Source organism: Pholcus phalangioides, unplaced genomic scaffold (assembly GCF_987345545.1).
Source record: "Pholcus phalangioides strain wild (caught in Gottingen) unplaced genomic scaffold, Ppha-v1.0 ptg000001l_1, whole genome shotgun sequence".
In the NCBI taxonomy this organism is placed as follows: domain Eukaryota; kingdom Metazoa; phylum Arthropoda; class Arachnida; order Araneae; family Pholcidae; genus Pholcus; species Pholcus phalangioides.
Window position 1 is genome coordinate 13,214,524 of NW_028301594.1, and position 27,877 is coordinate 13,242,400.

The 27,877-nt window shown below is 32.8% G+C and overlaps 1 protein-coding gene across 1 annotated transcript; it reads right to left on the reverse strand.

Moving 5' to 3' along the window:
- Nucleotides 1-693: 693 nt before the first annotated feature.
- Nucleotides 694-27,796, reverse strand: LeuRS-m (Leucyl-tRNA synthetase, mitochondrial). Its single transcript, XM_089255985.1, has 20 exons — nucleotides 27,657-27,796; nucleotides 25,320-25,400; nucleotides 24,772-24,900; nucleotides 24,343-24,434; nucleotides 23,593-23,653; nucleotides 23,217-23,306; nucleotides 20,401-20,544; nucleotides 19,333-19,690; nucleotides 16,569-16,678; nucleotides 14,978-15,142; nucleotides 12,693-12,808; nucleotides 11,431-11,597; nucleotides 11,077-11,250; nucleotides 8,713-8,804; nucleotides 8,265-8,355; nucleotides 7,585-7,748; nucleotides 7,423-7,500; nucleotides 7,160-7,312; nucleotides 4,507-4,575; nucleotides 694-936 (listed from the first exon to the last, which is right to left on the reverse strand). Exons 1-20 carry the CDS (start codon nucleotides 27,738-27,740, stop codon nucleotides 700-702), a joined length of 2,655 nt encoding a protein of 884 aa, XP_089112111.1. The 5' UTR covers nucleotides 27,741-27,796; the 3' UTR covers nucleotides 694-699.
- Between the last annotated feature and the right edge of the window lie 81 nt (nucleotides 27,797-27,877).

Here is a 27,877-nt window from a genome sequence, read left to right on the forward strand (position 1 = left end):
CACTAATAAAAATTTTAGAATGGATGAATTGAAAATAACTGAAAGAAATAATTCCAGCACCAATAAAAATAATTCTAGAATTGATGGAAAATGTCCAGATTTAATGAATTTAATAATCCCGAAGTTGATGAAAATTCAGAATTAACAAAAAAAAATCCATTTCCATTATGAAAATTCAAAATCAAAAATTCATAATGAAAGGGGGAAAAATTCCAGAATTAATGGGGAGAAAAAAATTCCAGAATTAATGAATTTAATAATTCCAAAGTTGATTAAAATTCAGATTCAATGGAAGAAATAATTTAAGAACTGATGAAAGCCTCCAATAATTTGCCGTGAGTGCCGGACCCAGTGCGACCGCACCTGTCGCACACCCCTACCCGTGGCTCTTGTTCCAATTAGAAACAAAAATGTACTCTTTCTTCCCCCAAGCATTTATTTTGGCTTTCTAATAAGACACTTTCCCTCCCCTAATTGCAGCCCCAATAAGAACAGTATTGTGAGAAGTGAGGGGTTTAATTTAAGGGTTAACACTAGCTAAACCAGGGAGCTCTTGAACACTTTCCACAGTATGGAGCCACATTTTAATGAAGTCTGTGAGCCCCATATTAACAAAAAACTTGGTAGGTCATTCATTGCTGTTCTATGAGTTGAAGCATAAAATTTCTGAGCATGAAAAAAAAAAGACCAGAATTATTTTCAGCCATATGAAACTTTTTTACTCTTTTTAGATTCTTTCTTCGCAGGGATATAGGTGATGTTGATTTCTGAGTCATATTCAGGTCTAGTCTGAAAATACGCCGATTTAACTTTAGCACCTTTGATGGCTTCTTGAAATTTTTGACTATTAAAAGCCAAAGCTTTAGCACTCTCTGCATTCAGAGCATGAAAATCCTGTTTTGTCAATGGTACGAGATCAACTTCTTTGCCATTCAGCTGAAAAAGAGATGAAACTTCCATCACAATTATTTATCTATTTCAGAAATTAATGTGTGAATGGTTAAAATATGGTCATATTTCATGGGAAACAAATAATCAACATAGTTAAAAGATTGAGATGTTGCAGACACAAAATGCAAACATGATTGAAAAAAAGGAAACTTTTTGCCATAGCCTTTCAGAGAATAAGCAGATATGATTTTGTCGCCTATATTTCATTTTTCCTTCCTCCCTCTAAAAGTGAGCATATGAGAGCCTAACCGCCAAAAGCGATAGGGTTGTGGCTGATAGATTTTTCTCGAAATGGGTTATTTTGAGTTCATTCTTTTGTATCTGTAACACCTCAATTTTTCTATTAATTCCAGTCACCAATCAATCGTTACTGGGAATCTGAATTGTTGGGATCATGCATTTCTTTCAACTTATGTTGGTGGATATTCAAGAACAAAATTCAATCAATCTGCACTCACTGTACATAAAATATATATATTTGCTGTTTCTTGAGAGACTACAGATACATTTTATCAAAAAATCAAGATATGAAAAAAATCTCTCACGATTTTTTAAGTATAAATTGACTTGCTTATTAATTAAAACAAATCTTATTAATCATTAAAATAATGTATTACTTCATCTAAGCTCTCAAATTTAAAATTCAGCATTAATAAATAAATTAACAAACAATAAACAAACTACAAGCAAGAAATATGAATATTAAAAAACTTTATGTTGATGAAAGGTTGTTGAGGCCCAATTAACTTCATGAATTATTTTTTCTTGTACAGAAAAGTGATTATATTCATGAGAAGGGGTCCCTCCCTCCCATCTTTAAAGTAAATGGCAGATGGTGACTCTGTATCACCTATGGTGCAGTATCTCTCAATTCACTTGATGTATAACTAAAGAATCATTCAGCATCAACTAAATGTTAAACATTGTATTGACAAGATGTTTTTTGTGCAATTGGTGGATGCAATTATTATGAAATGTTTCTAACTTGCATTATGTTTATTATATAATTTACACATTTTTTACTCTTTCACGGGTATTAGTTTTGTTAAAAAACAAGTAAACACTAGATTTTTTTACTATTTGTATTAAAATTTCAAGTGAAATGGTTTTTATGTTGGTACAACATCTATTATTTTAAATAAACAATTAGGGCATATAGAATTCAATGTTTTATACAAAAACTAATTTCTCTGCTTTTTTTTATCAGGGGAACTCTAATGTCCCATTATAATGCATTGTAAAGACTGAGTGCGGTTATATCTAAGTTTAGCTATTCATATTTTTCTGCCATTTTTCCCATGCGCAAAATCTAGAAATAGAACAGCTATCTTTCTGCACTGTATCTAAAAATTAGGTCAAGGCCGTCATTTCAACTTTTTCCAGGGGAGGACAAAGAATATGTACTCAATGTATTTATAATTACAGTCAAATCCTGTTTTAACTCCATCAGACCGGAGAAATCACTTCGTTATAAAGGAAATTCAGGTTTATGCATTGTTCCTATGTAAACTTATCTGAGGAATCAGAAAAGTGTTTGTTAAAACAAGATTTTCGCTATAACGGTATTCGACTGTATATACATATATATTTGTATATATATACAATTTTTAGTGTATTTTCAACCCCTAACCCCCAAATGACAGACCTGGATTAGGTTCAAGTCTATATTTACCAGATCTTCTACATTTCTTTCAATCAAGAATTTAAACACATCTTAATAACACGCATACCATCATACTAGGTTACTTTTACTTCAATATCATTGAAGTTAAAGTGTGCTTTAAGTCAATGACGTTTTTTAAAATAACTTTTTTGATTTTGATTCGTGATTTAAATCAAGCTTATTTAAATTGGTATACCCTGTTGAAAATTACACAAAGTAATGTGGGTTAATGCCCAAGGTGAAATATGCATACAGTAAATAGTTTTGCTAATTTCAAACACTACAACTGGGATGCCAGTGATCATCACAATGGTGAAAAAAAAATGGGACCTAAAAGAGCAAGCCATAAAACAAATTTTTGTGTTGGCGGTTCGTTATAGCATTTTCTGCACTGAAATCCCATGGTTCATTTGTCACAATATTGCAATAGACACATTTCATCTGCACAAAAAAAAGTAAAATCATAAGATACAGGTTGGTTAAATCCAATTCAGAGCAGTTGATGGTATGTGTGAAACACCACAGAATGAATTTGGGAGTCTAAGAAACAAAGAAGGTGCTTGAAGCATACTATGGCCATTGATGAGACATGCATTATATAACGATTGATTGGTGAATGAGTTTAATCTGAGTGACATGATATTTAGGTCAGTAATGACAATCTCAGTTAATATTTTTGTTTTTCCTAAATTCAAAGTTAGAACTTATTGGTTCATCATTTAATTCTTAAATTTCAAGTGGTTTATGTAAATAAAAATATAAGACCACAACAGGCAAATGCCCAACGAGGTGGCTGAGAAAAAGATGCCCCTAACAAATATAGATGTCATATTTCTAAAATACAGCAACCCAATTAAAAATGCAATTATAAAACTCTCTATACATGATAAAATATTATACAATGCCCATAAAAAATTCTTATAGTCGTCTTATTCTAAGTATGGATAGCTTCTAGATTTACCCCAACATGTTTATCATATTTCTTTTTAAACATGTCAATTGTGTTACAATTTACTACCTCCGGGGGTAAGCTAATAAGCTATTGCATTTATTAAAAACCCTATTTGAGAAAAATTGTAACACCACAACCTAGAATTGTCCCTTACCAATCGATACTGATGTCCATGGCCCCCACGGGGGGGGGGGAGCTGCCAGGGCCCCAGGATAATCACAGTTTTTTTTTGTTTTTCCATGCCATAAATTCACTATAAAGGGGCCCATGAAAAGTCTGGTCTGAGGGCCCCACCAAAGGTCCCAACCTAGAGGCCCTGCTCCAGGATGTGGAGGGCCATGCTGGTGTCCCCTTGTCAAAGCAGTTGATTGACGACGTATTAATAATTCATGGTCCATTCTATCCATCCTGTTGAAAATTTTGAACATTTTGATCATATCTTCTCAACACCTGCATTCTTTCAATGTAAACATCTTCAAAAAATGAAGTCTTTCTTCGTAATTCAAGCCTCATGTGCCAACAAGGACATGTGTAGCTCTTCTCGGTTTTAAAATTTTTTCATATAAAAAAACCTCATCAAAATGCGTGCAAGCACAATAGTGATCGAATATATTATTCCCTTGTTATACTGTGCTTTATTATAATGCATGTTCAGATATTGCTCCCTTCATTGAATGTTGCTACCATTAAAAATTTAACATTCAAACTTAAATAAAGTTGTTGGCTATAATACCTCTATTTCTCTCCCAACGTGTGCAATATAATGAGAGGTTACGGTATGAAATTTAGTACATGAAATATTTTTCACTTTTAGAAAATTTAAGTTATATGAAAAAAAGAAATCTTTATAAAAGTATGAATACTAGCTATCTTTGGCTCTTGAATACATATCATATCTCATTCATCTACATTTTCGATCCAATAATGAAAATAATCTTACTTTGATACTCAGATTCATAGGATAATCATCATCACACTTAGGAAATTCTTGACACAAAACAGGCTTATTCTGTAAAATAGAAGATGAATTATCATCAAATCATCACAATCATTGCATTATAATTTGTTTCACAGATTAAACAAAATGAATAAGATCCATATATTGATAGAAGGAAAACTACCTCTTAATTTGAGAGGCCGATTTACTCCATGATGAGAAAAGAGTAGATCTTTAATTCTCTCCCCCCCCCCCCAAGGATTCATTTCGTCTATTACAAAAAAATATGATTTATAAAATGATCATATCACAATCAATGTTTATTCTTTGTTTTTTAAGTCAAGCTTTATAATGTTTTTGCATCAGAAAAATTAAATAACAGAATCGAGCTTAGACAGCTAATAATCTATTCATTACATCATAAGGATTCAATTTTTGGGACTCGATCATAAGATGAAATACAGTGAAACATCGATACAACAATACTCTGTGCACCAAGAAAAAATATTGCTGTAGAGCAGCGGCTCTCAACTGGAGCTCTTGGGGCTCTGTGTGAACTTACCAGAGGCTTCGCGGACGTTCAAGGGAAGTAAAAAAACAAATTTGAAAAAAATAATCATGAATATTTTTGAATGAAAATGAATTAGTAACTTTAATGACTAAATTTAAAAAGTAAGGTAGGCAGTGCAAAATACCCATGTCATTAATCATCCTCAACAGAACAAAAACTGGTGAGGAATTTGAAAATACACTGAAGTTGATTTTGAGTGAAATATGAAAATTATCATTGCAGCAGCTTTACAATCTCCTAAAAATATAGTCAAATCCCGTTATAATGAACTCCAAGAGACCGGAAAAATCACTTCATTATAAAGGAATTCCAGGTTTCTTGTATTGTTCCTATGTAAACTTATCTGGGGATTAGAAAAGTGTTCATTAAAATGAGATTTTTTTTCACTATAACGGTATTCACTAAAATGGGATTCGACTGTAGTTTTAGAGGGATTTATCGTAGTGAAGGATATTGTTATATCGCGAGGAGTTTAACATTAGACTATGGGCAATTGTCAAGCAAGATTCTGAAAAAATATCATTGTAGAGGGATTTATCATTACATCGAGTATCATTGCAGTGAGATTTCACTGTAATTTGTTTTTACATTTTTGTGAAAGTTTTGCACTAGAATGACTTCTGTTAAGTATTGTTCAATTTTCTTTCAGTTCAAAAACTGTCCATTTCCAATTGTTCAATGTTAAGAAAACTTTTCTCCTTCCTTGTTTTGTCAACCTTACAAGTCAATGATTACATGAGATTTACATTAGAAATTGTTTACTTAAAAATTTTGATCATTTTTGTTGCACCACTGTCATTTTTTTGCACGAGGGCTAATTAGACCAACGATGGAGCGGCACGGCCCCACCATGGACGACACGGAGAAACACATCTAATTAGACTGGGACCTACAATTTATTGCCAATTCCGAACAGCAGGTTTGTACTCATCGAGAGGTTGGTGTGCTAATCCCTAGATGGGGGACTCCCTGCAGTAGCAATTTTTTCTGCGGTCATGTCGCCATTTCTGTTGTACCAGTGACAGGAAAGGTTTCTGACAAGGACGAACCAGATATCGAACTCGTGACACCTCTAAACATCCTTTGGTACTTTAGGTGAGTATCTTATCGACCTGGGCTACCGCACCCAATTTACTTAAAATTATGTGCATATTATCAAGATCATCTTAGCTGTTTAAAGGCCAATGTTCCATAAATGGAACATAGTTTTTATTTGCAAAAATATCGGACAAATATTGATTCAAATATTCTGGGTTTATTATCGTATAAAGAGCAGAGTTCAAATAATTTTATGAAAGAAATTTGGAAAAAATTTCAGGGGTTAATATAATCTTTTTTTTCACAGGATTTTGAAACTTGACTTTTTTTTTTCAATTTTGATTAAAATTAGCCAAAATTTCAATTTTGAACTAAATTGAAAATTATTTTGTGTGTTTACTTAATATATCAATCAAAGTAAATTAATTAATTTTTTGTGCTGTTACACATAAACAAGCTATTCAAAAATGCATGTTCGATTTATGGAACATTGGCCTTTCAAGGGTGCAGGATATCTAATGTGAAATGCGCTGCTTCGATTTCCCGTTCGAACCACAAGGTTGTTGTCATCATTCACAATGCGTATAAGGGCTAATGCTGGGTAATATGACAGAGGAATGTACTTTCTGGGATGGATTGTTTCTAATGTCAGTGCTAACATTTTTGTGTTAAAAAACCAGTATGTGTTGTGAATTTGCAGTAGAAAATAGAAAATTTTGTGTTATAACTGTTCTCCAGAAATAAATAATCGTCAGAATATAGGTGATACCAGTTTCCGTTTTCACCTCTTCCTCATTTATGGAACATCGTAAAAAAAATATATTTTTTTGTTCAAATTTCAAAGTTGATCTACGTAGGCATGCAAAAAGATCAAATTCCAATTTTCAAAACAATAAGTGATGTATTTTACCATGAAAAATTATAAAAATAAATTTAATTTTTGAATTAATTCAATTAAAAAAATTGTAATATATATTCTCACCCATTCATTAAACATATTTAAATTTGTACTTCAAGAATAAAAAAACCCATTTGATTTCTTCGTACCACATTATACCATTTTCCACCAGTTGCTACACTGCAAAAACCTGTCCACAGTTCTGATGAGAAGTGTGGTGCTAAAGGCGCCAACATAATCAGAAGAGCCGCTAAAGTCTCTTCATAAACCAAACTGTCTTTAGCCAAGCATTCCGGAACTCTCTGAAAAACGAATGAAGGTGTTTAAATGGTTTTCTTCGGATTATGTTGAAATATATTTTATGGGAGGTTCCATTTCTCTTGATATGTGAATGACATAAAATAAAACTCACTCTCAAATCTCCAGTTAAGCCTTGTAGTTTTGAAATGACAACACTCAGCTGCTTTGTATTTAAGTAATTATGAAGTGACTAGAAAATAAAAACTTTTGTTCTCATTATATTCTTTAAATTCTATAGATTATAGATACAAGACAAGAATTTTTTGAATAGTACCTTTTTGATATAGTAATTCCTACCATTACGGAGAGCATGCTCAAATTTTTCGACTTGTTCTTCGCTCAGCTCCTGAGATGATTTGGGTTCCCCTTTTCTCTGAGCAATGAAATTAGACACTGTCAACCAGATGCGTCTTTGCCAGTTGAATATTCCTGGAAATACTTGTAAATTGAAGTTTAAATTAGATCCCCTATCAGTCACTGAACATCATAATTCATTTTTTATGCTAATTACAAAAAATGTACTAACAATAATAAAGGTTTTTAGGACCGGTTCATGTTGAGAAGATAGTTCCCAAGCTAAAGAGCCATGGTCCCGTGAAATTTGGACTTTTTCCGATGGCAAGAGCTGAGTTACCATGATCTCCTTGGCTGTCTAGAGATGACCAAGAGCTGCACCTGTATTTATATTATAGGGAGGCCAGGATTAGGCTGTTGAACAATCAGCAGAAGGCTGGGTAGTTTGGCTGCTTGGCAGGTATTTTTAAGTAACCAAGCTTGGTTGACTCGAAGTGGTTCCTTTTCTGTTAAAATACAGATGGTGTTTGTGGATTTCAATGGTCTCAATTCATCAGGGTGTAATACTGAGATGAGAGAGATATCTGGAATTTCAAATTGCATTGGACCAAGCCTCCTTATTACGGGAAGGGGGGGGGGGTGTGAAGGAAAAATACTTACATTCATCATTCCATTTTCTTGGGGATTCTGGAGCAACATTACCAAGAATGAATAAACGGGTTGTATCGATACCATGTTCTTTTAGAACTTCCTGTTATAATTATAATAATGAATTATCAGCTGTTAAATTCAGGACAGTAAAACATTTGGTGATCTGGATTTGCACCATGAATAACAGAATCAAGTAAATTAATATTTATAGGTTTTGTTCATATAAATAAGAATTTTTCTTTATATGTTTTAATTTTACTTGAAACTGGGTCTTTAAATTATGCTGGAAAAATTCAATAAGCATTCAATTTGAAGCAGAAAAATTTATAATATCTGTGAAATAGCATTTTTAGAGCTCAGAAATGTTTTTATCTGTTCAGAAAATTTGATTCTACTATAAATGTGTAACAATCAGTTATAGGAGAATTATATTCTAGATGCTTAGAGCATAACCAACCTCAGGATCTACTCCATTGAGCTTAGATTTACTCATTTTCTCCCATTCTACGATAACTGGAGAACCCGAGGTCTTCTCAGTGGGTTTCTTCCCTTGGAAAAACAAAAGTTATACATCATATACAAACCCATAAGCACATACCTAAAAAATACTTGAAGGCATTTCATTATAAGCTCAATAGATGGAGTTGTACATGATACAATTGATATTTGAATATTGATGAATTTAATGTGACAAAAACCATGTAAAAAATGAAGATTCAAACTAAAAAATGAATCAATGCAAGTTTGACTCATTTTAAATTAATTTTACTGTGTGTGGGATTTCTTGCTTGGTCACTTCGGGGTTCCTATAACTTTTGACTGAAATATATTCCTGACCATCAAATAACAAAATATTTTATAAAACATTGAATTGATACAGAACTATCCCTCTCAAAAATGGCATGGCATACAATAATACTTATTTAAAAAAAATTTTTTTATCAAGATTTTCATTTGATTAGGACAGCAAACTCTTTATATCTTTCATCCAAAACAATGAATACTCTTGAACAACAAACTGTTTAATCTTGAGATTAAAATTTTTTGATTACCTCATTAACCAGAATGCTGTAAATTTGAGTTACAGATTTCGAGAAATTGTTAAATATCTAGACTAAGAATTAATTGAAGTGGTCGACTTGAACCTTGTTCGTTTCTCTGCAGCATTTTAAAGCCCTATCTGTTTTATCAACTTCATTTAGATATGTATGCCAAGCTTCATTTTTTTTCCTACCACAATCTTGATTTCATGTTTATTCTCATAGCTATACTATAGCTTCTAAATTAGGGACTCAAATGCAATTTGACGAGCTAAACTGACATATGCATAGAACTGCAAAGTATTTTTCCCCTTGATCAAGTGAGCAAGATTGAATTGAGTAGTGTGATTTTTCAGCAAGCAAAAAATGTTTTAAAATACAGTATTCTGAAATGGAAAAATTTTAGCTGATCAGACAAAGAAAACAAACTTACAAATAAAACTGAGGACCAATGAGAAATACTAAGAACCCTGTGAAACAAATGCAAAATCAAACAATTATGGAGAGAACAGCTTGCAAATCAGATAGATTTCACAAAATCTAGAAAACGCTGATCTGCTCCATAGTTAACATGGCTGCTTTGGGGAATTATTTTGCTGACCTTGTGAGTTAAAAAAAAAGAGTGGGGGAGGGGGGTAAAAGATGATGACATTAACTACAACAAAAAATCTAGCCTAACTAGTGAAGGAAACTAATATAGTGAAATTAATTATTGTAATGAACATAGCACGATTTCTAAATTTGTGAAATAAGTGGGAGTGTTTGATTTTTATCAAATTTCTTGTGAAGTATGTTCAAAATATAATAATTTATTTGAAAAAACTTGCTTGTTTTATATTACTTGGTATTAATATATTGAATGCATTCAGTAATCTTCAATAAACCTTGCTCCAACATTTAAAAATCTGGTGTCTAAATTTTATGAAAGAAAGTAAGCAAAAGCAGATGGAAAAAACTAAAAATATAGCAGCAAAAACAGAGGGAGACAAATACAGTAAGGGATATCACTCAGTACAAAAAGACAGAAATAGTTTTACACAGAAACAAACTTCATGTTAGGTTCACAACACATTAGGTTCAACTTCACGTTAGGTTCACTTTGGCATGTACCAATTCGTTAGAAATTCTGTAGAGGAATGTGTACGAGGCGCATGAACAGATCACATAACATAATTTATTTGTCCCCAGTCAATTATGATAAAACTATATTAGAGTTTACAATCAAATTACATATTTTAAACTATTTTAAAGAATAAAAAGAGAAAGGAAAATTTTTTAATGAACACGGGAGAACAGTTAATTCACAATGTGATGAAGAAAGCTGGTACAGGGAAGAGAGCAGTAGCTAAAACTAGTGTTTTACAATCTCTTTGAAGAAATATTCCAGAGTTTAGAAATTTCCCTGACTTTCAATGACTGTCTGACATACGACTTTCCCAACCACAATTTTTTTTTGCTGACTTTAAAGGTTATTAAAACTTTGCACTTTCTCGCTATCTTTCCTCCACAAGTGGAAGTTGTATTTAAGTATTAGGAAAGATTCTGAAAAGGAGACAGCAATTTTTAACTCACAAAACCTTGGAATGTCCTGTGGTACATCAGACAGTTTTCTTATCAACCTCAGCTATCATATGCATTGTGTCTAAACCATGATTGTTTTAAATTATTTTGGCGACATATAAATTTCCACTAGCATTCACTGTTTTTTATACCTACAGTTCAACATAAATATCAAATGAATATAATAAAAACTATAATTATTACCTCAATTAAAAACATACCTGAGAAATCAACTTCAGTTTTGAGTAAGTATCTTCCTGTCCCTTTCACTCGATAGCTCTGCCCATGAATCATACCCTGCATGAGCAACTGTGTGAATGGTTCAGGATTTTCTAACATGCCAATGGAATGACAAAAATGAGCCATGAAACGGGCGTAAAACAAATGCAGACCAGCTGAAATGTATTGCATGAAAAACAGTGAATCTCTGAATGACAATTGAAAACATTCACTAACATGAGAAAAGGTTTCAAAAGGAAAAATTTTAGATAGTTCTGACTATTTTAAGATTACGTAAAAATCCAGGAAATATACAAAGCAAAGAGTTAAAAAGTCAAACTAGTGTATACACAAACCATGTTCTTTTCCTCCTATATATAGATCAACAGGCATCAAATTTTTAATTTTTCCCACATCAAATGGGGCACATTCATTATTGATGTCCAAATAACGCAGGAAATACCAACTACTGTCAACAAAAGTGTCCATTGTGTCAGTTTCTCTGGTTGCATCACCACCACATCTATCCATATAGAAAAAAAATAATAATTAATGCCATCAACTTCAAGTAAATACAGGGTTGAAAATATGCCATAAAAAATTTACATAAAGTAAGGCCACAACTATCCAAGCCTTGAATAACAGTTAAAAGTCACCTGAGATACTTCTCATAAGATACTTTAAAAAAAAGAAGACACATTTCAGTTGTGACAAACTGGTCACAGATACAGCCATCTTTTTTTTTATTGACAAATAATAATTTCCCTTGTGTGATAGAAGCATACATTTCAAACCCTTGATTATTTGTCAGTCCCATTTCACGGATGAATTTTTTTGTCCCATCAGTACCCACAAAAGAAGGGTTTTACTGTACTTTATACCTAAGTCTTACCACAGAGAGAAACAGGCCTACAATGGTACAAATATTCAATCAATATAGATGGTAGCACTGAGAAGTCAGACACAACACTAGATACTGGAACAAAGTGCATGTATCGGCAGTCTGAGTATGTACTCAGAAATTTTTTTTCATCTTTTGGGAGGTTTTTTTTTGCCAAAGGAATCAGCATTGTGTTGTTTGCATCCTATTTTATTTGTTTCTAAATGTATTAGGTTACCCTCCACATCAGTACACGACATTTGCTGTTGGTGAGCATTCAATGCTATTCTCAAAATATTGCGGTTTTCTTCTTTCAGAGGTGTTTTTATAACTTTTTTTTCATGTTATCCTGGAGCAAGCTGGACCATAGTTAGAATAGTATCTGCCTTACTAGGAGGCAACTGGGATTAGTTTGGGAATTTTTCTAGGGCATTTATCAAAGTGTGTAAAAATGAGTGGGCAAAACACACACACAAACACTTATGCCAATGAAGAGATATATGTTTCCGAGTAAAAAGGACAAATTTTCTAAAACGTAGGAAGATGCTTGAAATTACATCAAAAAGGAGGACGAATGTATTAACCCTGTAGACTCTATCACGAAGCTGGGCTGGAAGAGATCTTGGCAACAAGATAAGTCTGGTAGCCGAGTCCTGGAGTTCATTCATGTACTTATTACATCTAATAAATGTTAAATTAGTAATAAATAATGTTTTGATATAAAATAATTCCACTCACTTTGGACACTTCACTGAAAGCCATTCTGGGGCTGATTTCAAGGATGCACCTTTCTCAGAAATGTCTTCAATGTGTGGCAACACTACAGGAAGTTCACTGATGGGCACTGGTACAGCCTGTAAACATACATTAAAAAAGCACAATGAGTTTTGGCATTTTGTAATCAAACTAATAATATGTAAAAAGAAAAAAAAAACAAGAAATACTGAATAAATAATCAGTTGAAACAAATAATGTAATAATATATAATGAACAAACAGATAAAATAAGTGTACTCAAAAGTCTTGGATCACAAGAAAATGAGCAAATTTTTGGCTTGGGGGGGAAGGTAAAAATGCAATTTCAATTTGGCATAAAATGGATTAGTGATGATTCATGAGAAACACTAATATCATTAGTTACACAATTAGCTTAGTTTACGCATTAATTTTAATTGAAATTTTTCTGTAGAGAAAAAAAAAAAATTCATGTTATACAGATATGCAAAATAGGTAGTCAAGTACCCATACTTATGACAATTTTGAACTTTGCACTGAAAAATCAACCCCTCAATGAAACATTAAAATTAAAAAAGAACACATTCTGAATGGTGTCTAGGCCCTTTGTATTGAAAATTTTGTTTAGTACTTCTCTGTAATTTGAAAAATTTAGGTGTGCACATTTAGTACTTAGAAAAAATGGCATTAGTCCCAAGTTAGATGAGGGTACTTAACTTAGTATAGTTTTGTGTGTTATTTCATGTTTAAGTGGCTTAATTTTAATTTGAGATACCACATTAAAAACAATTGAGAGATCATTTTGTTCATCAAAAATAAGTCACAGCCTTTATGACAAAATCATAGATATTAAGTTCTCTCTGGTAAGAAAATATCACACACCATAGTACACATTCAAAAAAGAAACAAATGAACTTTGGAAGTAAAAATAACTTAAAAACTAGAAAAACTTGAACTAGAACAACTTGAACAAATTTGAAAAACGTTAATGTGTATAACAACTTTGGATAAAAAGAACGAACAAAGAACAAAACATTGAAATCAAGGAAACATTCTCTGGATGTTATGCTGAGGTGAACTTGAAAAGACAAGTAATCTTGTCTCTGCCGGGACTTGAACCCAGGCCTTTTTGCTTAGATTTTGCCTGTGCATGCTTGTCCGATATGCAAGAGAGCCTCTTGTTGAGTCCTGGCGGAGACAATATGACTTTTCTTTGTGAGTTCACCTCAGCATAATATCCAGAAAATATCTGTTTCTTTGATATCTTGGAATCATTATTATCATTATATCATTGTCTGGCAGCTGAGAAAAAAGCTGTCAAACAAATATTTGAAAAGATAGAGGACAAAAGTGTAGCAATCTCAGCAGCTGTTAAGAGGTTTCACAATTCTTTTTATCTCATTTATTGAAACTTCATCAATGTAATCACCATCAAGAAATGAGAACACATCTGTTTTACCCATGTAAGTTCTCAAAAAAACCAATTGTGAACAGCAGACAATCTGAACTAGAATCTATGACCATTCCTATGCAATTAATTTGTAATTCCCTGTAATGTGCCTAACACGGGACAGTGTTCCAGGTCAAGATAAACTTGATTTTTTTGCACTGAAGCCGACTGTAATGAAAAATAATGACAATAAAAAAGATTGAAACAGTATTTTATAGGAAGACATTGCCTAACATTGCCCTAAATCATAAAAATCTCCATTCCTAAATGTAACTGTGGTGCAAAAACCTTAGTAGTTCATCAAAAATATTCATGTTTTCAGGAAAACACATAAAAAAATGTTTTCTCAATTGAAACACATTCTACATTACTGAAACTATCATGAAATATTAACACAAGAAACAAACGTGATCACTTGCTTTAAATATAATCTGCAAGAACTGTCAGGGCTACCAACATTAAAACAAAAAGCCCCAAATCATCCCAAGTTAGGCCGTCCTAAGTATAGGCAGTTGACTGTATGGTTATCAAAAATAAAATTTAAAAATATATTACAAAAGACCAGACGTCTTCATGAGTGCTACCTATGTTTACAATTATCAAAAGAACAAACATCCATATGGCAACTTTGACAGATGCTGAAACTTGAATCCGCATAATTAAAACTCCCCAATAAAACTTACATGAGTTATGAATTTCAGAATTCATAAATTCCTTGAGTATGAAAATAAGCATAAAAATAGAACATTCTAGGGTGTTTCAGTGCGCAATTCAGTGCTTGCTAGCAAAAGGTTGAAGATGTTTGCTTTTAAGCCATGAAGAACTTATATGACACATACTTTACAAATCTGACAGTTTATGATAGGTATCGGAGTTCCCCAATAACGCTGCCGTGAAATCAACCAATCTCGAAGTTTTCCACTGCTAGGATAAACATTGATTCCACTATTTTTAACCTTGCAAATTATTCCACTTCTAGCTTCTTCGGGTTTCATTCCAGAGAACTAAAGATAAAGGAAAACATAAAATTAGAGAATGATTAATAATTACCGTATTTCTCAGTATTAGTGCTAGATGGTGTATATGCAGCAGAATGAAAAAACTCAGTATAATATATTTAGTAGCTTAATGCAAGCACAGAATTGCTATATTTGTCTTACTTAGAAGAAACAGGGCGGTGCAATAAAATGTTGCACTAGAATCAACTTTTAACTCTTTAAGCAACATGGACAAGAGATGTCTCAATATCTCACCTCCTTAAAAGCTTCTTATTTCAGCACTAACAAGTCAATATTTAGTAAAGTTGATTTCTCAACAAAGCACTTTCCCTCATACCCTTAGTTTTCGCCCGCTGGGAATTGGAAAAAAGCCAACTCATTAAAAAATTTCACATTTTAAAAAGGGGTTCAGTGATTTCTACTGTGCTGCTTAATGGGTTAATTCAATGTCATTTTGAAAATAGGAGCATAATGGCAAATAAGGCAAGAAATATGATATGTTAATAATTACTGTATGAACAAATAATACATCCATTGCGGAAACTCGAAAATCAAATAAAACACAATGATCAAAAATTTAAGTTATTCATACAAAAATTCCTTATTACTGTATTCACTTAAATCTAATGCACGCCTGAATCTAAACGTGTATTTTATTCTTTGGCTGCAAATATGCATATAATTTTTCAATATTGCTCCAATTCTAGCACACACATCATATAAACAGGTTCAATTCTGAAGGGGGGGGGGAAGAGTTTTGTTAAATTTAAGTACAGCAATTCCCTGCAGATTTTGCTAGCAGTAACTTTCACTGCAAGGGAATTGAAGAAAAAATTTTTTGGTGTCCAATGCTATAAAAACACTAATTTTATCAAATCTACTACTACTACTATTTGGCTATACATGCATTTCGTAGACATTCCTGAGTGGAATTTCAAACGAAATGATTGATTTCAATGAGATTGTATACGCCCGAATGTACTGTGTGTGTGTGTATAAATGACCCTTAATGTAATTACTGTATGTTGTTGAGTCCCCAAAGCAGAATGGTTTGCAATGTTTTGCAATGAACCCTTGGCTGACTAAGAAATATTCTGCAGTAAAAATTCTCATAATAGTGTTTTCTACACTTTTCTTTAACTTCTTCCAGATTGTTCTGCAGTAGCACTGGTTATTCTTTGACATACATTACAGATTTCAGCATATTCTGCTTTGGGGGTCAAAGACATGCTTTATCATGTTACACTGGCGCTGCCATCTGTCCTGCATATTTTTAGATGATCACGACAAATGCCTGAATTTTTCATATTAAGTATCATGTTGAAGATCAATTTCATCAAAGCTGAAACAAACTTGGATATAAAGACATGAAAAACAAACTTCACTTTTTCAAAAAGGGCACAGAACCAGGACAGGTTACTTCCACACTTACTTCTTCAGAATTTATCAATGACTTAGTGATCTTGTTATACACTGGTATAATATCAAGATCATGCTTCATGGCAAAACCAAACACACATTCATCTCCTTCACTTGGAATGCCTAAAATAAAAAAAATTATAACACTATAAACTACACCATCAGCTACTTTAGTCTATCTAAAATTATTTCTTGCACATATCTGTGTGTGACTATGAATATACAGTAAAACCTCCTCTAATGGTCACAATTCACTAGACGTGTAAATGCATACCAGACTTAACATTACAGGTAACCTCTGAACAACGGCCACTTTGGACATGGAGTCAGAAAAAAAAGGTTCATAGAGCTATGAGGAAAATAATTTCCAAGTTGATTTTCCAGTGAGTTTTTTTCCCTTGAACTCTATGGGGGGGGGATTATTTGAAAGCAGTGGAGAGGGGAGAAAAGGCCACTTAACTAATCCATAAATGTAACGCGGATCACTTACAGCATTTGAAATTGTGATGCAAACCATTTAGTTGGAGTGGGAATGTGATGCCTCTGACTTAAGTGATCTGGAGCAGCGCCCCTGGTCATTTAAGTGATCTGAGAATGTGTCACTTTAATTCATTTTCACAAAATTAGGTTTGAGATCGCTGGCCACATCTGGGACATGTGTCATGGGTTACTACTCTAGTCGATCATAGGTGTGAATAAAGAACTATTTGGGGTTTGCTGGTACACCGTTTTGGTTCATGAGTTTTTCTCACTAAGTCATTTCTGTTGTGATCTCAGAACTGCAAGCCTAAATTGTAGGGGGAAGCACACATTTTGACGTACCCTTGTAATGCTAAAGGAGAGTTTAAAATTTTTATTCGCATCCCTCTCAGGTCTGAGGCCTGGGTCACCAGATCTGCTTGATTACCTTCTAGTTGTAGCCCTGCCAATTAATCAATTATTATAATATCAAAGTATTAATATAATCATATATTCTAATATAATCAATTATATAATTATCATAATCAATTACAGAATGAATTATTTTGCATCTTGTATAGATCACAAATTTTAGTTTGTCTTTTTTTTTCAGGAATAAAGTGTTAGTTCCCAATAGCGGCCACATTTCCACGGTCCTGATAGTAACAGTTGTTGAGAGGTTTTACTGTATTTTTTGTTTGGTCCGAGTATATGACTAAAACAATAAAGTTATGGTTATAACTTTCTAAATTAACTCCCCTCCATCATTTTGTTTGGCATATGACTTGCAAAAAATGTGTAAATGTAAACTGAATAGATTTAATAACTACAAGGTTCAATGCTTCGTTTCAGTATCACATGAGAATTGGGGTTTCATTTGAAAAGAAAAAGAGTTGCATTGTACCCCACAAACAGGCTTTAACATATGTTTTCTGCACATGTGAAGAGCATATTTTCAAAAGGGAACATTTCCACTTTTTCTAAATTTACAGTATAAGTAAAAAACTTTTCTTCTCCAGAATGAACTACTCTAGAAAAAGTAAGAAAATAGTGCAACAGATAGCATAAGTGGTATAAGAATATTTAAATATTATGTTTCTTGATCGAAATTAAAGGGAGTTATGTTCAAATTTTGGAAATGTTCCCTTTTGAAAGAAAATTAGTGGAAGTGTTACTTCTTGATCAAAATTAGAGCTGATTAAGTCTGAAAAATCTGAATTTTTCACTTAGCCATGTAAGGTACCCTTACTTTTCTCTCATGAATAACATAAACACTACCATCCTACAGAGCAACTTTTCTCGTAACAGACATTCTCGTTAGAGGACACCTCCACCAACAAACACTTTTTTGAATAATGGCAATGAGACTCAATGTATTTTGCTATTCATTAACAGACACTCCTCGTTACAGAAAACATTTTTTGGTCCTTATGGGTGTCCGTTAGTGAGAGGTTTTACTGTAGAATGCGACTTTCAAAGTGCTTCTGAAAAATGTGCTGTTTTGAAAAAATCCTTTAACCCCAATAGGACAACTGCTTTGTTATGTTGAAAATTTTGTAATTCTATTTCTTTAGGTTTAATTAATCTAATAATCCAAACTAAAGGATAAATGAATTTACAATCTTATGTAATTCATGTTCGATTCTTAATTTCACAAACAATTTATGTTGGTATTTTCCAAGGCTGCAACTAGTTATGAAAATGTACTTGAGACCTGATGGACCAAGCATGCAATTTATCACTCACCCACTAATGTTGACTAAGGATAGAAGTACGGGGTAGGTTATTGAAGGAAAGAAAAATTTGGGGTCTCCTGGTCCAGTGCCTGAGCTACTGGCCCCGTCTGTTCCGCCATCCCCAAGTTCTGTCCCTTAACCAAACACAATTCTTAGCCATCGCCATAGGCAATTCACTACCAAATAAGTTGTGATAGAAGTGTGTGTGCCTAACAATCTGAATGCAGGTCTAGTGTTGTGCATGAATTTTAGTGCAGCCATCTATTAATCAAACTATGAGTGAAGTGAAAAGATTGAATTTTTGCACCATTGTAGAACTCTCTGTAGCAAGACTTTTGTGACAGAAATCGGCTCACATTGATGTCTCAAAGGTGGTAACCACAAAAAATCAACTTCAACTGACCACCACTGTGCTGCCAATAGGGTTCAAATTCAGGTCCTTGCCTTACAAGCCTGTCACTATGACCATGCAACCACAAAGTAGCTATTAAGACTACTATCAAAACTTAAGAAAAATGCAAAACTGAACAAAAATAGAACCACAAAGGCAAATATAATTTTTGTTAAAACTTCAATACAAACCCAAAATGGAATCTGTAGCTGATGCACACTCCAGTTCTTCTGTAGCAATGACAGGTAGGAGATTTCCAGTGAGCGGATGGACGACTTCAATATTTAACACATGGTTACCAGGTGAAACTGACCCACCATATCGGTCACAATTGAAATGATTTCCATGGGAAACAGCAACAAATGTAGCCCCAAAGAGATGCTCTGGTACAGCCGTCCATACTGCTAAAGTCTCAGTTAATTCAACATCATTATTCATAATTTTCAAGTGTATCGTGAAACCATTACATTCCCCAATCCAATGCTTTTGAATTTTTGTTACATCTCTCCAATCCACAAGATCAGCGCTACTCAGACCATCGTACAAAGCCTGAATAAGTCAGAGAAATAAATTTTTTGTGAATAGAAATCATTATATGAATAAATAATACCAAAAATGTATAATTTTAGGATTTAATTTCTAGTGTTCAATGAAACTGCATGTATTTCATTTAACCAATATCATTATCATAACATCAAGAACTAAAATCATGATTACAGAGGAAATATTGTGTTCTACAGTGTTTTCTATAATTTTGCAACTGCACCATTCCTCAATGATCAGCATGACAGATTGCTCCCATCATCTATTGACGATTCAAAGTGTGGAACTTTGAAAAAAGTGACAAAAGTTAGTGGAAACTTAATGTCAAGAGATTGTAGGTGCTTCCACAATTTTTACACAAAGAAAACCTACCAATAAGGCAAAGACTTTTTTTTTTTTGCCTCAGCAGAGTTGTTAAAATTTCTGAACTGCAATTAAAGGGTTTGAAAAAAAATTTTTAGATACATAAAACAAACAGGTATAAACATAATTTTTTTATATATTTCGCATAGAGATTATAAAATTTGAGCATGATCAATGATGGCACATATCATGTAAAAATGTAGAGGTGCTATTTCATGTTATGAAATCTGACTATTTCTGTATAAATCTGGAAACATTTTTGATTTATTTGCAGTAATGTATTAGAATTGAAGAGCTATTCGAGAAAAAAAGTGTTTAATAACTTTAAAAAAAAGATGCTGTTCCTAACGCACCTTACCATACTGAGATGTACGAAAAAACCACTGCTCAAGTCTACGCTTTTCAACTTTGCAACCTGATCGCCACGAACATCCATTTTCATCTACTTGCTCATCAGCTAATACAGTTTGATCACCTGGATCCCAGTTTACTAAAGCCTGAAACACAAATCAATAAATTAGATTCTATTATATATTTCAATATTGATATAATCAACCTTAAAATAATTAGTTGCACAACTCAGTTAAATAAGCACTTAAAAAAATAATTACTTCACTCTTATCATTACTTTATTCACACTTACTAAGGGCGTTTTGCCTTTAAAAAATTTTCTAAGTAACTTAGAATTCCTTCTGAATACTTGAAATTGGGAATCATAATTTAGCTTCAATAACAAAAATACTTAGGTTTTTAACAGATTTAAAACCTGGATAACAAAGTGAAGTACAACTCGTTAATTTCACAGGTGTTGGAGGAATATGGTTTACTCCCTGCATTATATAACTGGGTATACAAGAAAACATAAAGGAACTCCAAGGCTCTATGGTGCTGATGACCCAAGACAGTGGAACTTTCAACTTCCCTTCATCGCCAGTTTCTTTTGAAACGGACAACATGCTTCATAGGCATATAATACAAAAATCCCTCCTATTCCGTGGCTATTTCTGTATGCAGTCAGCAGACACTTCCTTATAGATAAGAGTTTAAAAAAAACGAAGTTTTGTGAGTTTTTTCTTCCAAATGTATTCAGAGCTGGTAGTTCTTTTTGTATATTATCTTTATACATCAGCACAAATGCATATTCAGATCAATCAGATTTTCTGTTCATGTGTGACACTATCAGGTTAGAAACATTCGTAAATAGGATGGCAAAGGCTAATGCTATATGGTAGCTGCAAGCTGATAAAACAGTTTAAAAATTTGCTCCTGGGGTGACAGGGTAAACCAGACAAATAATATATGATCTTTACTGAATAGGTAAAGGATGTATAAGTTTGGGGACTTTGTCAACACTTATTTCACTTTTTAGCACATAGAGATTCAGTAGCAGAACAACAGTGAGGGAGTAAAAGAAATGTGAGGAAAGAACATATACAGTGCTCGCTATAAAGAACAGATCCAGACTAGTACAGATTAAGGAATTGATTGAATGATCTGGCATTTCAAGTTCTGCATAATACAATAAAATCTAAATATACATAATGATACCAGACCAAGAAAAATACCTTTATAGAGGAATTATCGTTATATCGAGAGGCAACATTATCATCACTTATCAAATTGCTGTTGAAGGCAATTTCCTTAAATCAATGTTCTTAGTATTACCAAAAAATACTTTTCAGTATTTATTTGCTGCAAAATATTTTAATCGATCAGCTGATAAAAGAAATTTAATTTGATGTATTGCCCTGTAAAGGGGTTTATGGCAATACACTTTGGTATGTAACACAAAAAAGTAGAATTTTTTATATGAAAAGCAAAGCTTTTTGTGTAGCAAACCAAACGCTTTTGGTGATTACGTGGTGCCCAATACCGATATTATTAGATGTCCTCAGAAGAACTGAAACATGCAAGACGAGTTCAAAAAAATATAATGGATATTTTGAGAGAAAAATAATAAATGTTGTAGCGATTTCAAAATCCTCCTAAAAATATTGATATAGAGGGTGTTTATCATAGTAAAGAATATCATAGTATCGAGAGGTTTAACATTATAGACTATAGCAGCGTTTCTCGACCGGTGCTCCTTGTGCACCCCTCAGGGGCTTTGCGGCATCTCGAGGAAAATAAAATGAATCAGTAAATTTGATAGATAAGTAAATAAGAGAGGCCCTACAAGATTCTGCCATAAAAATTATGTACATAAAAGAGCTCAAGTCAAACAGGGCTCCGCCACAGAAATTATATCCTAAAAAGAGCTTCGCGAGTCAAAAAAGGTTGAAAACCGCTGGACTATAGTATAGTATTATTCCCAAACAAGATTTGAAAAAATACCGTAAGAGATTTATCATTATATCGAGTACTGTTGTAGCGAGGTTTCACTGCGTATTTATCTGTTCTTTTAGCATTGTAAATAAAATGAGCATAAGATTATTTCGTGACATTGGAAACTTATTTTGACATGGCCCCTCTCTGAAATGTGTTTTTCCTGTCATACAACCTCTAGTTGATAGTCACTCCAGCAGACAGCTACTTTTTACAGAACGCAGAGAAGTTTCACTGTATTTGATTTTGCAATTTATCAAGGCATGGTATGTAACCACTTCATATCTATTCTTTTCTAATAACCCAAAAGATAATGCTGCATTTCACATTCACTTTTTCAATCAAAGGCTATCAAACTTAAACAAATTAATGATAGTTATGCATAAAATATAACTATCACTATCTATAAAAATAACTACAGTATGTTCAAATTGACTTTATCAATATTTTTCACCCAATTTTAGTTCACACAGCAGTGACTCTTAACTAGGAGTCCACAGACCGGTTGGGCGTCTTTGGAGGGCTTTCAATGAACAGTGAACTTGAATGAGAAAACAATTATGTGATGAATACTGTAAAAGGGTTTGTGGAATTCATCTTATAAGCAAAGAGGGACCCTAGCCTGCATCCTATTGGCACAAAGCATCTTCAAAACATAAAAGGTTCAGAACCCATCATACAGGAAAATTAATTCTGAATGAAATGTGGTTGGTCTGCAAGTCAAAAAATGTGTGTATCCATGACGTGTAGACAAAAAAATGGATTTATTTACACCTATGGTTTTACTATTACTCTTATTTTCATATATGGTATTCAATCATAAAATTACACTTAAAAAATTTACTTGTTTCTTGTAAGCAAGACCTTTTTCATACAAGAGCAGGAAAAGATACTGCGTCCATCTATAATATGAAGTATCGCATGTTGATAGCTCCTGAAATAACAAGAAAATACTGAATCAAAAAGTATTTAAAATTTTTCATCATGATTAATTGATTGATCCATTAGCTCCAAAATAATCAGAAATAAAAAAATTAAAAAAAAAATTTTCAAAAGTATTTTCACTGCACAAAACTTAGAACTTTTTTTTACTGTAAGAATTTATCGGCGAACAACACCTAATATTTAAAATAATGTGCTTAAATTTAAATGGGTTACATTCTACACATAAGTCACTTAAATTTTATTAAACTAAATATTTGGCCAAATAAAATACTTACTCTATCCCAATCGAAACTGATGTTCATCATTTGAAGTTGTGCTCTCATAGCATCAATATTTCTATTTGAAAAAAAAAATCGGAACAAAAAAAATTTATTACACAGGAAATATTAAAAAATTTTTAAAACAACTGAAATTAAACTGCTACTTTTTTTCACTGTAGCTGCAAAAAAAAAAAAAAAAAACACTACAAATTACATATTCAGCACATCATTATCATATTTATATAGAAAACTTTTCAATCTGTACATTAGCTTAATAGCAATACTTTCAATAAAAACAAATGCAGAGCAGGTCTATTTCATGTTACCAAAGATTTAAGTTGTTTAAAACAAACTAATAATATTTTCCTGTATATAATTCATGGATTACACATTAAAAATCATAGGAATTTCTTAGTGTAGATTATATACTGTTGTGTGTATTATATCTTAAGATTTTATTTCTGAAAGGTTGGACTAGGAATGACATTTTTTTTAAAGTTGTTTATTGAAAATAGTTTTTTAAAAAAATGTTCAGATGGCAGCAGACAAAACAAATCAGCATTTTTTCTATACAAATGTTACAACCAACTCCTCCCATTCCTTAGGATTTCTCACATTGCAGGCAATTAAAATTACATAAGCTGCAGCGGCATACTTGAGGATATTTTTCCTTAAAGTAGCTAAATTTGCACCTGCGGATAATTATATGCAGAAAATTATGGTAGTCATGAACACACATTGAAGTATTTATTATTTTCAACCTACTTTGCTGTCCAAGTAGCAGGATGAATTTTTTTCTCGATAGCAGCATTTTCTGCAGGGAGACCAAATGCATCCCATCCAATTGGATGAATTACCTGAAACAATAATTGCGAGCCAATAACATACATAGATGAATCACATTTGCACTGTGGAAATGTGTGTGTGTGTGGGTGCTTGAGCACCCATGGCAATTTGAGATATGATTTTCACCAACAGAATTGATCCAGAAATAGAAAAATTCCCTAAATATTACAAAAGACAGACTCCCACAGGTTTAAAACACTCCTGACGCCACAGCATTTGCAACATTTTACAGGTTTAACTATATCATATCCCACTGTAATATAAAAACTTTGTAAAAAAAACGGCCACTACTTTGGATCAGAATGTAAAGTTTAATAATATTGGACAGAATAATAAGCAGAAATTTACCTCTTTACTTCTCATTCTATGGAATCTTGCTATAGTGTCACTTATAGCATAAACTCGTACGTGACCCATGTGAAGAAAGCCAGATGGATATGGAAACATTGACAGCACATAATATTTTGGTAGAGATTTCTAGTTGTTAAAAAAATAAAAATTATTAGCAAAAGAAAGATATAGTCAAATTCCAAAACTCAAAAACTCAAATTTTCGATATCTTGAAATACTTTAATCATTTGTGTAATGCAAGCTACTTCCAGCAAATTGAAACTCTAATTTTAAAAAAAATCGATATTTTTAAGAAATACTGATTGCCAGAAGCATTTCAAGATATCGAGAACTTCAGCTGCAATGATATCAGGCCAGCAACATAATTGATTCATTTGTACTGTATAACAAACTACAACATATTGCTGTAAATAAAAACATTAATTGTAATTCTTGGTAATTTAACTGAAACTTGGTAATTTTCATTGAACTGATATTTACTATTATATGTAAAAAAAGAATAGAATATAAAAATCACACATTGCTAAAATACATTACAATCTAACCTGCTCACTGTCTTTCACGTTGATTTTATTTTTCCAATAATCTTCTATCTTTTTCTTGATGTCATCTGTCAGTTCCGGACTCTATCACATAAAAATAAAATTGATTTAAGCATCATTCAACAGCTACCTTTCATGGCTAGCATTATTAATTGCTGATTAATCTAATTTCTTTCCATACCATAAATTTAACGCTCTCAAAAATGCATGGTGGCCTCATTTAAAGTGAATGAATTTTTCCTTACAATAATTATTCAGCCATAATTATGCATTATCTTTGAACATAAACCTTATTTGTGGGAACATCAAATTAGTTCCAGAAACTAGTTCAAAAAGTTGAGAGTTTCAACAGACTTGGAATTGCATCATGCTTCAATACTACCTGAATGAATCAATATAAAAAAACCTTACATGCGAGGGTTAAAAATCATAGTTTAAAATAACTTACCGTAAATTCCAATAACTAATTCTCAATACAATAAAAAAATTTTAACACAAAAAAAAACCTGTTTTATAAATTTTTTGAAAAAAAATAAAATGTGTATATTATATAGTGGTGATTACAATTCAAGTTCCTGTATTCTGATCTCATCCGAACTCAGCCAAATTTTTAGGATATCTTAATGAGACCATGGAAGAGAGATTTATGCAATAAAAAAATAGTTAAATTTTTGACTACCAGGTGAAAAAGTGTTTTTTTCTTACTTTTTTTCCATGGTCCATAAAGTGTATGAACCACGTTTCAATGGAATGCGTCCATCAGAATGAGTGCAACAAAGGTCTGAGCAGTTTCAATATATTGACACTGCTCAGACCTATGTATTGCCATTGCCTGTTCTGGTGGATGCATTTCATTGAGAAGCTTGGTATAGGGCCTATATACTATACCAAGGGAAAAAAACGCAAAAAAAGAAATGCCAATTTTTCATCTGGTGGCCAAAAATTGAACTATTTTTTTACTACACAAATCTCTCCTGTGGTCTCATTAAGCTATCCTGAAAATTTGGCTCAGTTCGAATGAGCAGTTTTTAGGAAAAACTATTTAGAGTATGGGAACTTTAATTATAATCACCCTGTATATTTAAAATGAGAATGCTGCATAGTATTATTTCAGCTTACCTGGGACAGCGACTAAACTCACTTCTACTAACTGAAGACTGTTCATGCATTTCATACACCTTCCTCTTTGGAGAATTTCTAACCTACATGTGGAACATGTTGCATGCAGCCTATATCCATGACCCTAATATATTTATGTTGTCAGAGTTGTGGTTATTTCATGCCCTTGCTGATGCCACCATCTAACTTCCATATTTTTAAGTGGTGGATTCTCGTGTTATGCAAGTATTATGCTGAAGTTGTTGCTGCTCTCTGCGGGGAGACTATCAAATGAGACCTAGGAAGACTGAAGTTTAATGTTTAAGTTATTTTTTTAGACAGTTGATTTCGATTTTGGAGAACAAGTAACATTCACGTAAAAGTTTGAAGAAACTGGAAAAAAATCCTTTAGCAAGTTTTTATGGGCCCAGTTTTAAAATATAAACCAAGCTATATACCAGCGATTCCCCACTTCTCATGATTCAAGTATTCCCCAGGCCAGGAAGGCACACATACTACTGGAAATTCAAGTGTGCAAGGTAGTTGAACATACTTCTAGAAATATGCAAAAAGCTTTTGTTATTCCCCGAGGGCATGCATAAATGACATATATACCCATTAAAATGTGCAAGAGACTAGTGTGTTTTCGGAAATTCATAATTTAGAAAGCTTGCAAAGCACTAGAAATGTGTGAGGCTTGAGCATCAATAAATGGTGCAGTTAGATATACATCATACTCCAGGAAAGCCATAGGAAGCTTGCATTCTACCATGTAGACTATATCGGGACATAACTAATTCGTTGCATTTTTATAGAGTACTACAAAAACTGGTTTTTTATTACATATACTATAGCTGTTCCCTGAAAATTTGAGGAACTGCTTTATTCATCCCAACTTTGCTGGGAAAAAAATTAAATAGCCTACTACCGCAGCTAGTTAGCACGCACTCTGCCACTCATTAGGTTGCTCATTCTGACCATAGGTCACTCACTCACTCATCTACACCTTATTTTCTCTCTCACTGACTCGGTCACACACTCATTAGTGACGAATTATTCACCTTTGCAAATATTTCCAACACGTCATGAAATGACACGCACACAAGCTAGGAAATTTACATATAAAATTATGAAACAGAATAAAGCCGGTGTTTTCATATACTTCTTTTACATATAAATATATAATTATTTCATTAAATACATTTAATAAAATCATAGAGAAACTAAAATGAAAGAACTAACCCAACACCCTGTGATACTGAATATTTTACGGTAAAATTGAATTGAATATTTAAAAGGACAGATGTAAGAAATCTTCAGAGCCATGTTAATCGCGAGGAGCACATTTCCTGACCAAAAAAAAAGGTGTAAATAATCAAGCTCTAGTTCGGGGGAAACGGGGACGTACATTCTCTTCGTGAAACCAAATATAAATATAAATGCTTGATTTTTCCATGATGAAA

What these genes read in the sequence shown, in the direction of transcription:
- LeuRS-m (XM_089255985.1), bottom strand. Translation starts at nt 27,740, where the DNA reads ATGGCTCTGAAGATTTCTTACATCTGTCCTTTTAAATATTCAATTCAA. An exon ending in TATAGGAGGAAAAGAACATG is followed by an intron (nt 11,251 to 11,430) that starts GTTTGTGTATAC and finishes AATACATTTCAG; the next exon opens with CTGGTCTGCATTTGTTTTAC. An exon ending in GTGGAAAATGGTATAATGTG is followed by an intron (nt 4,576 to 7,159) that starts GTACGAAGAAAT and finishes TCTATTTTACAG; the next exon opens with AATAAGCCTGTTTTGTGTCA.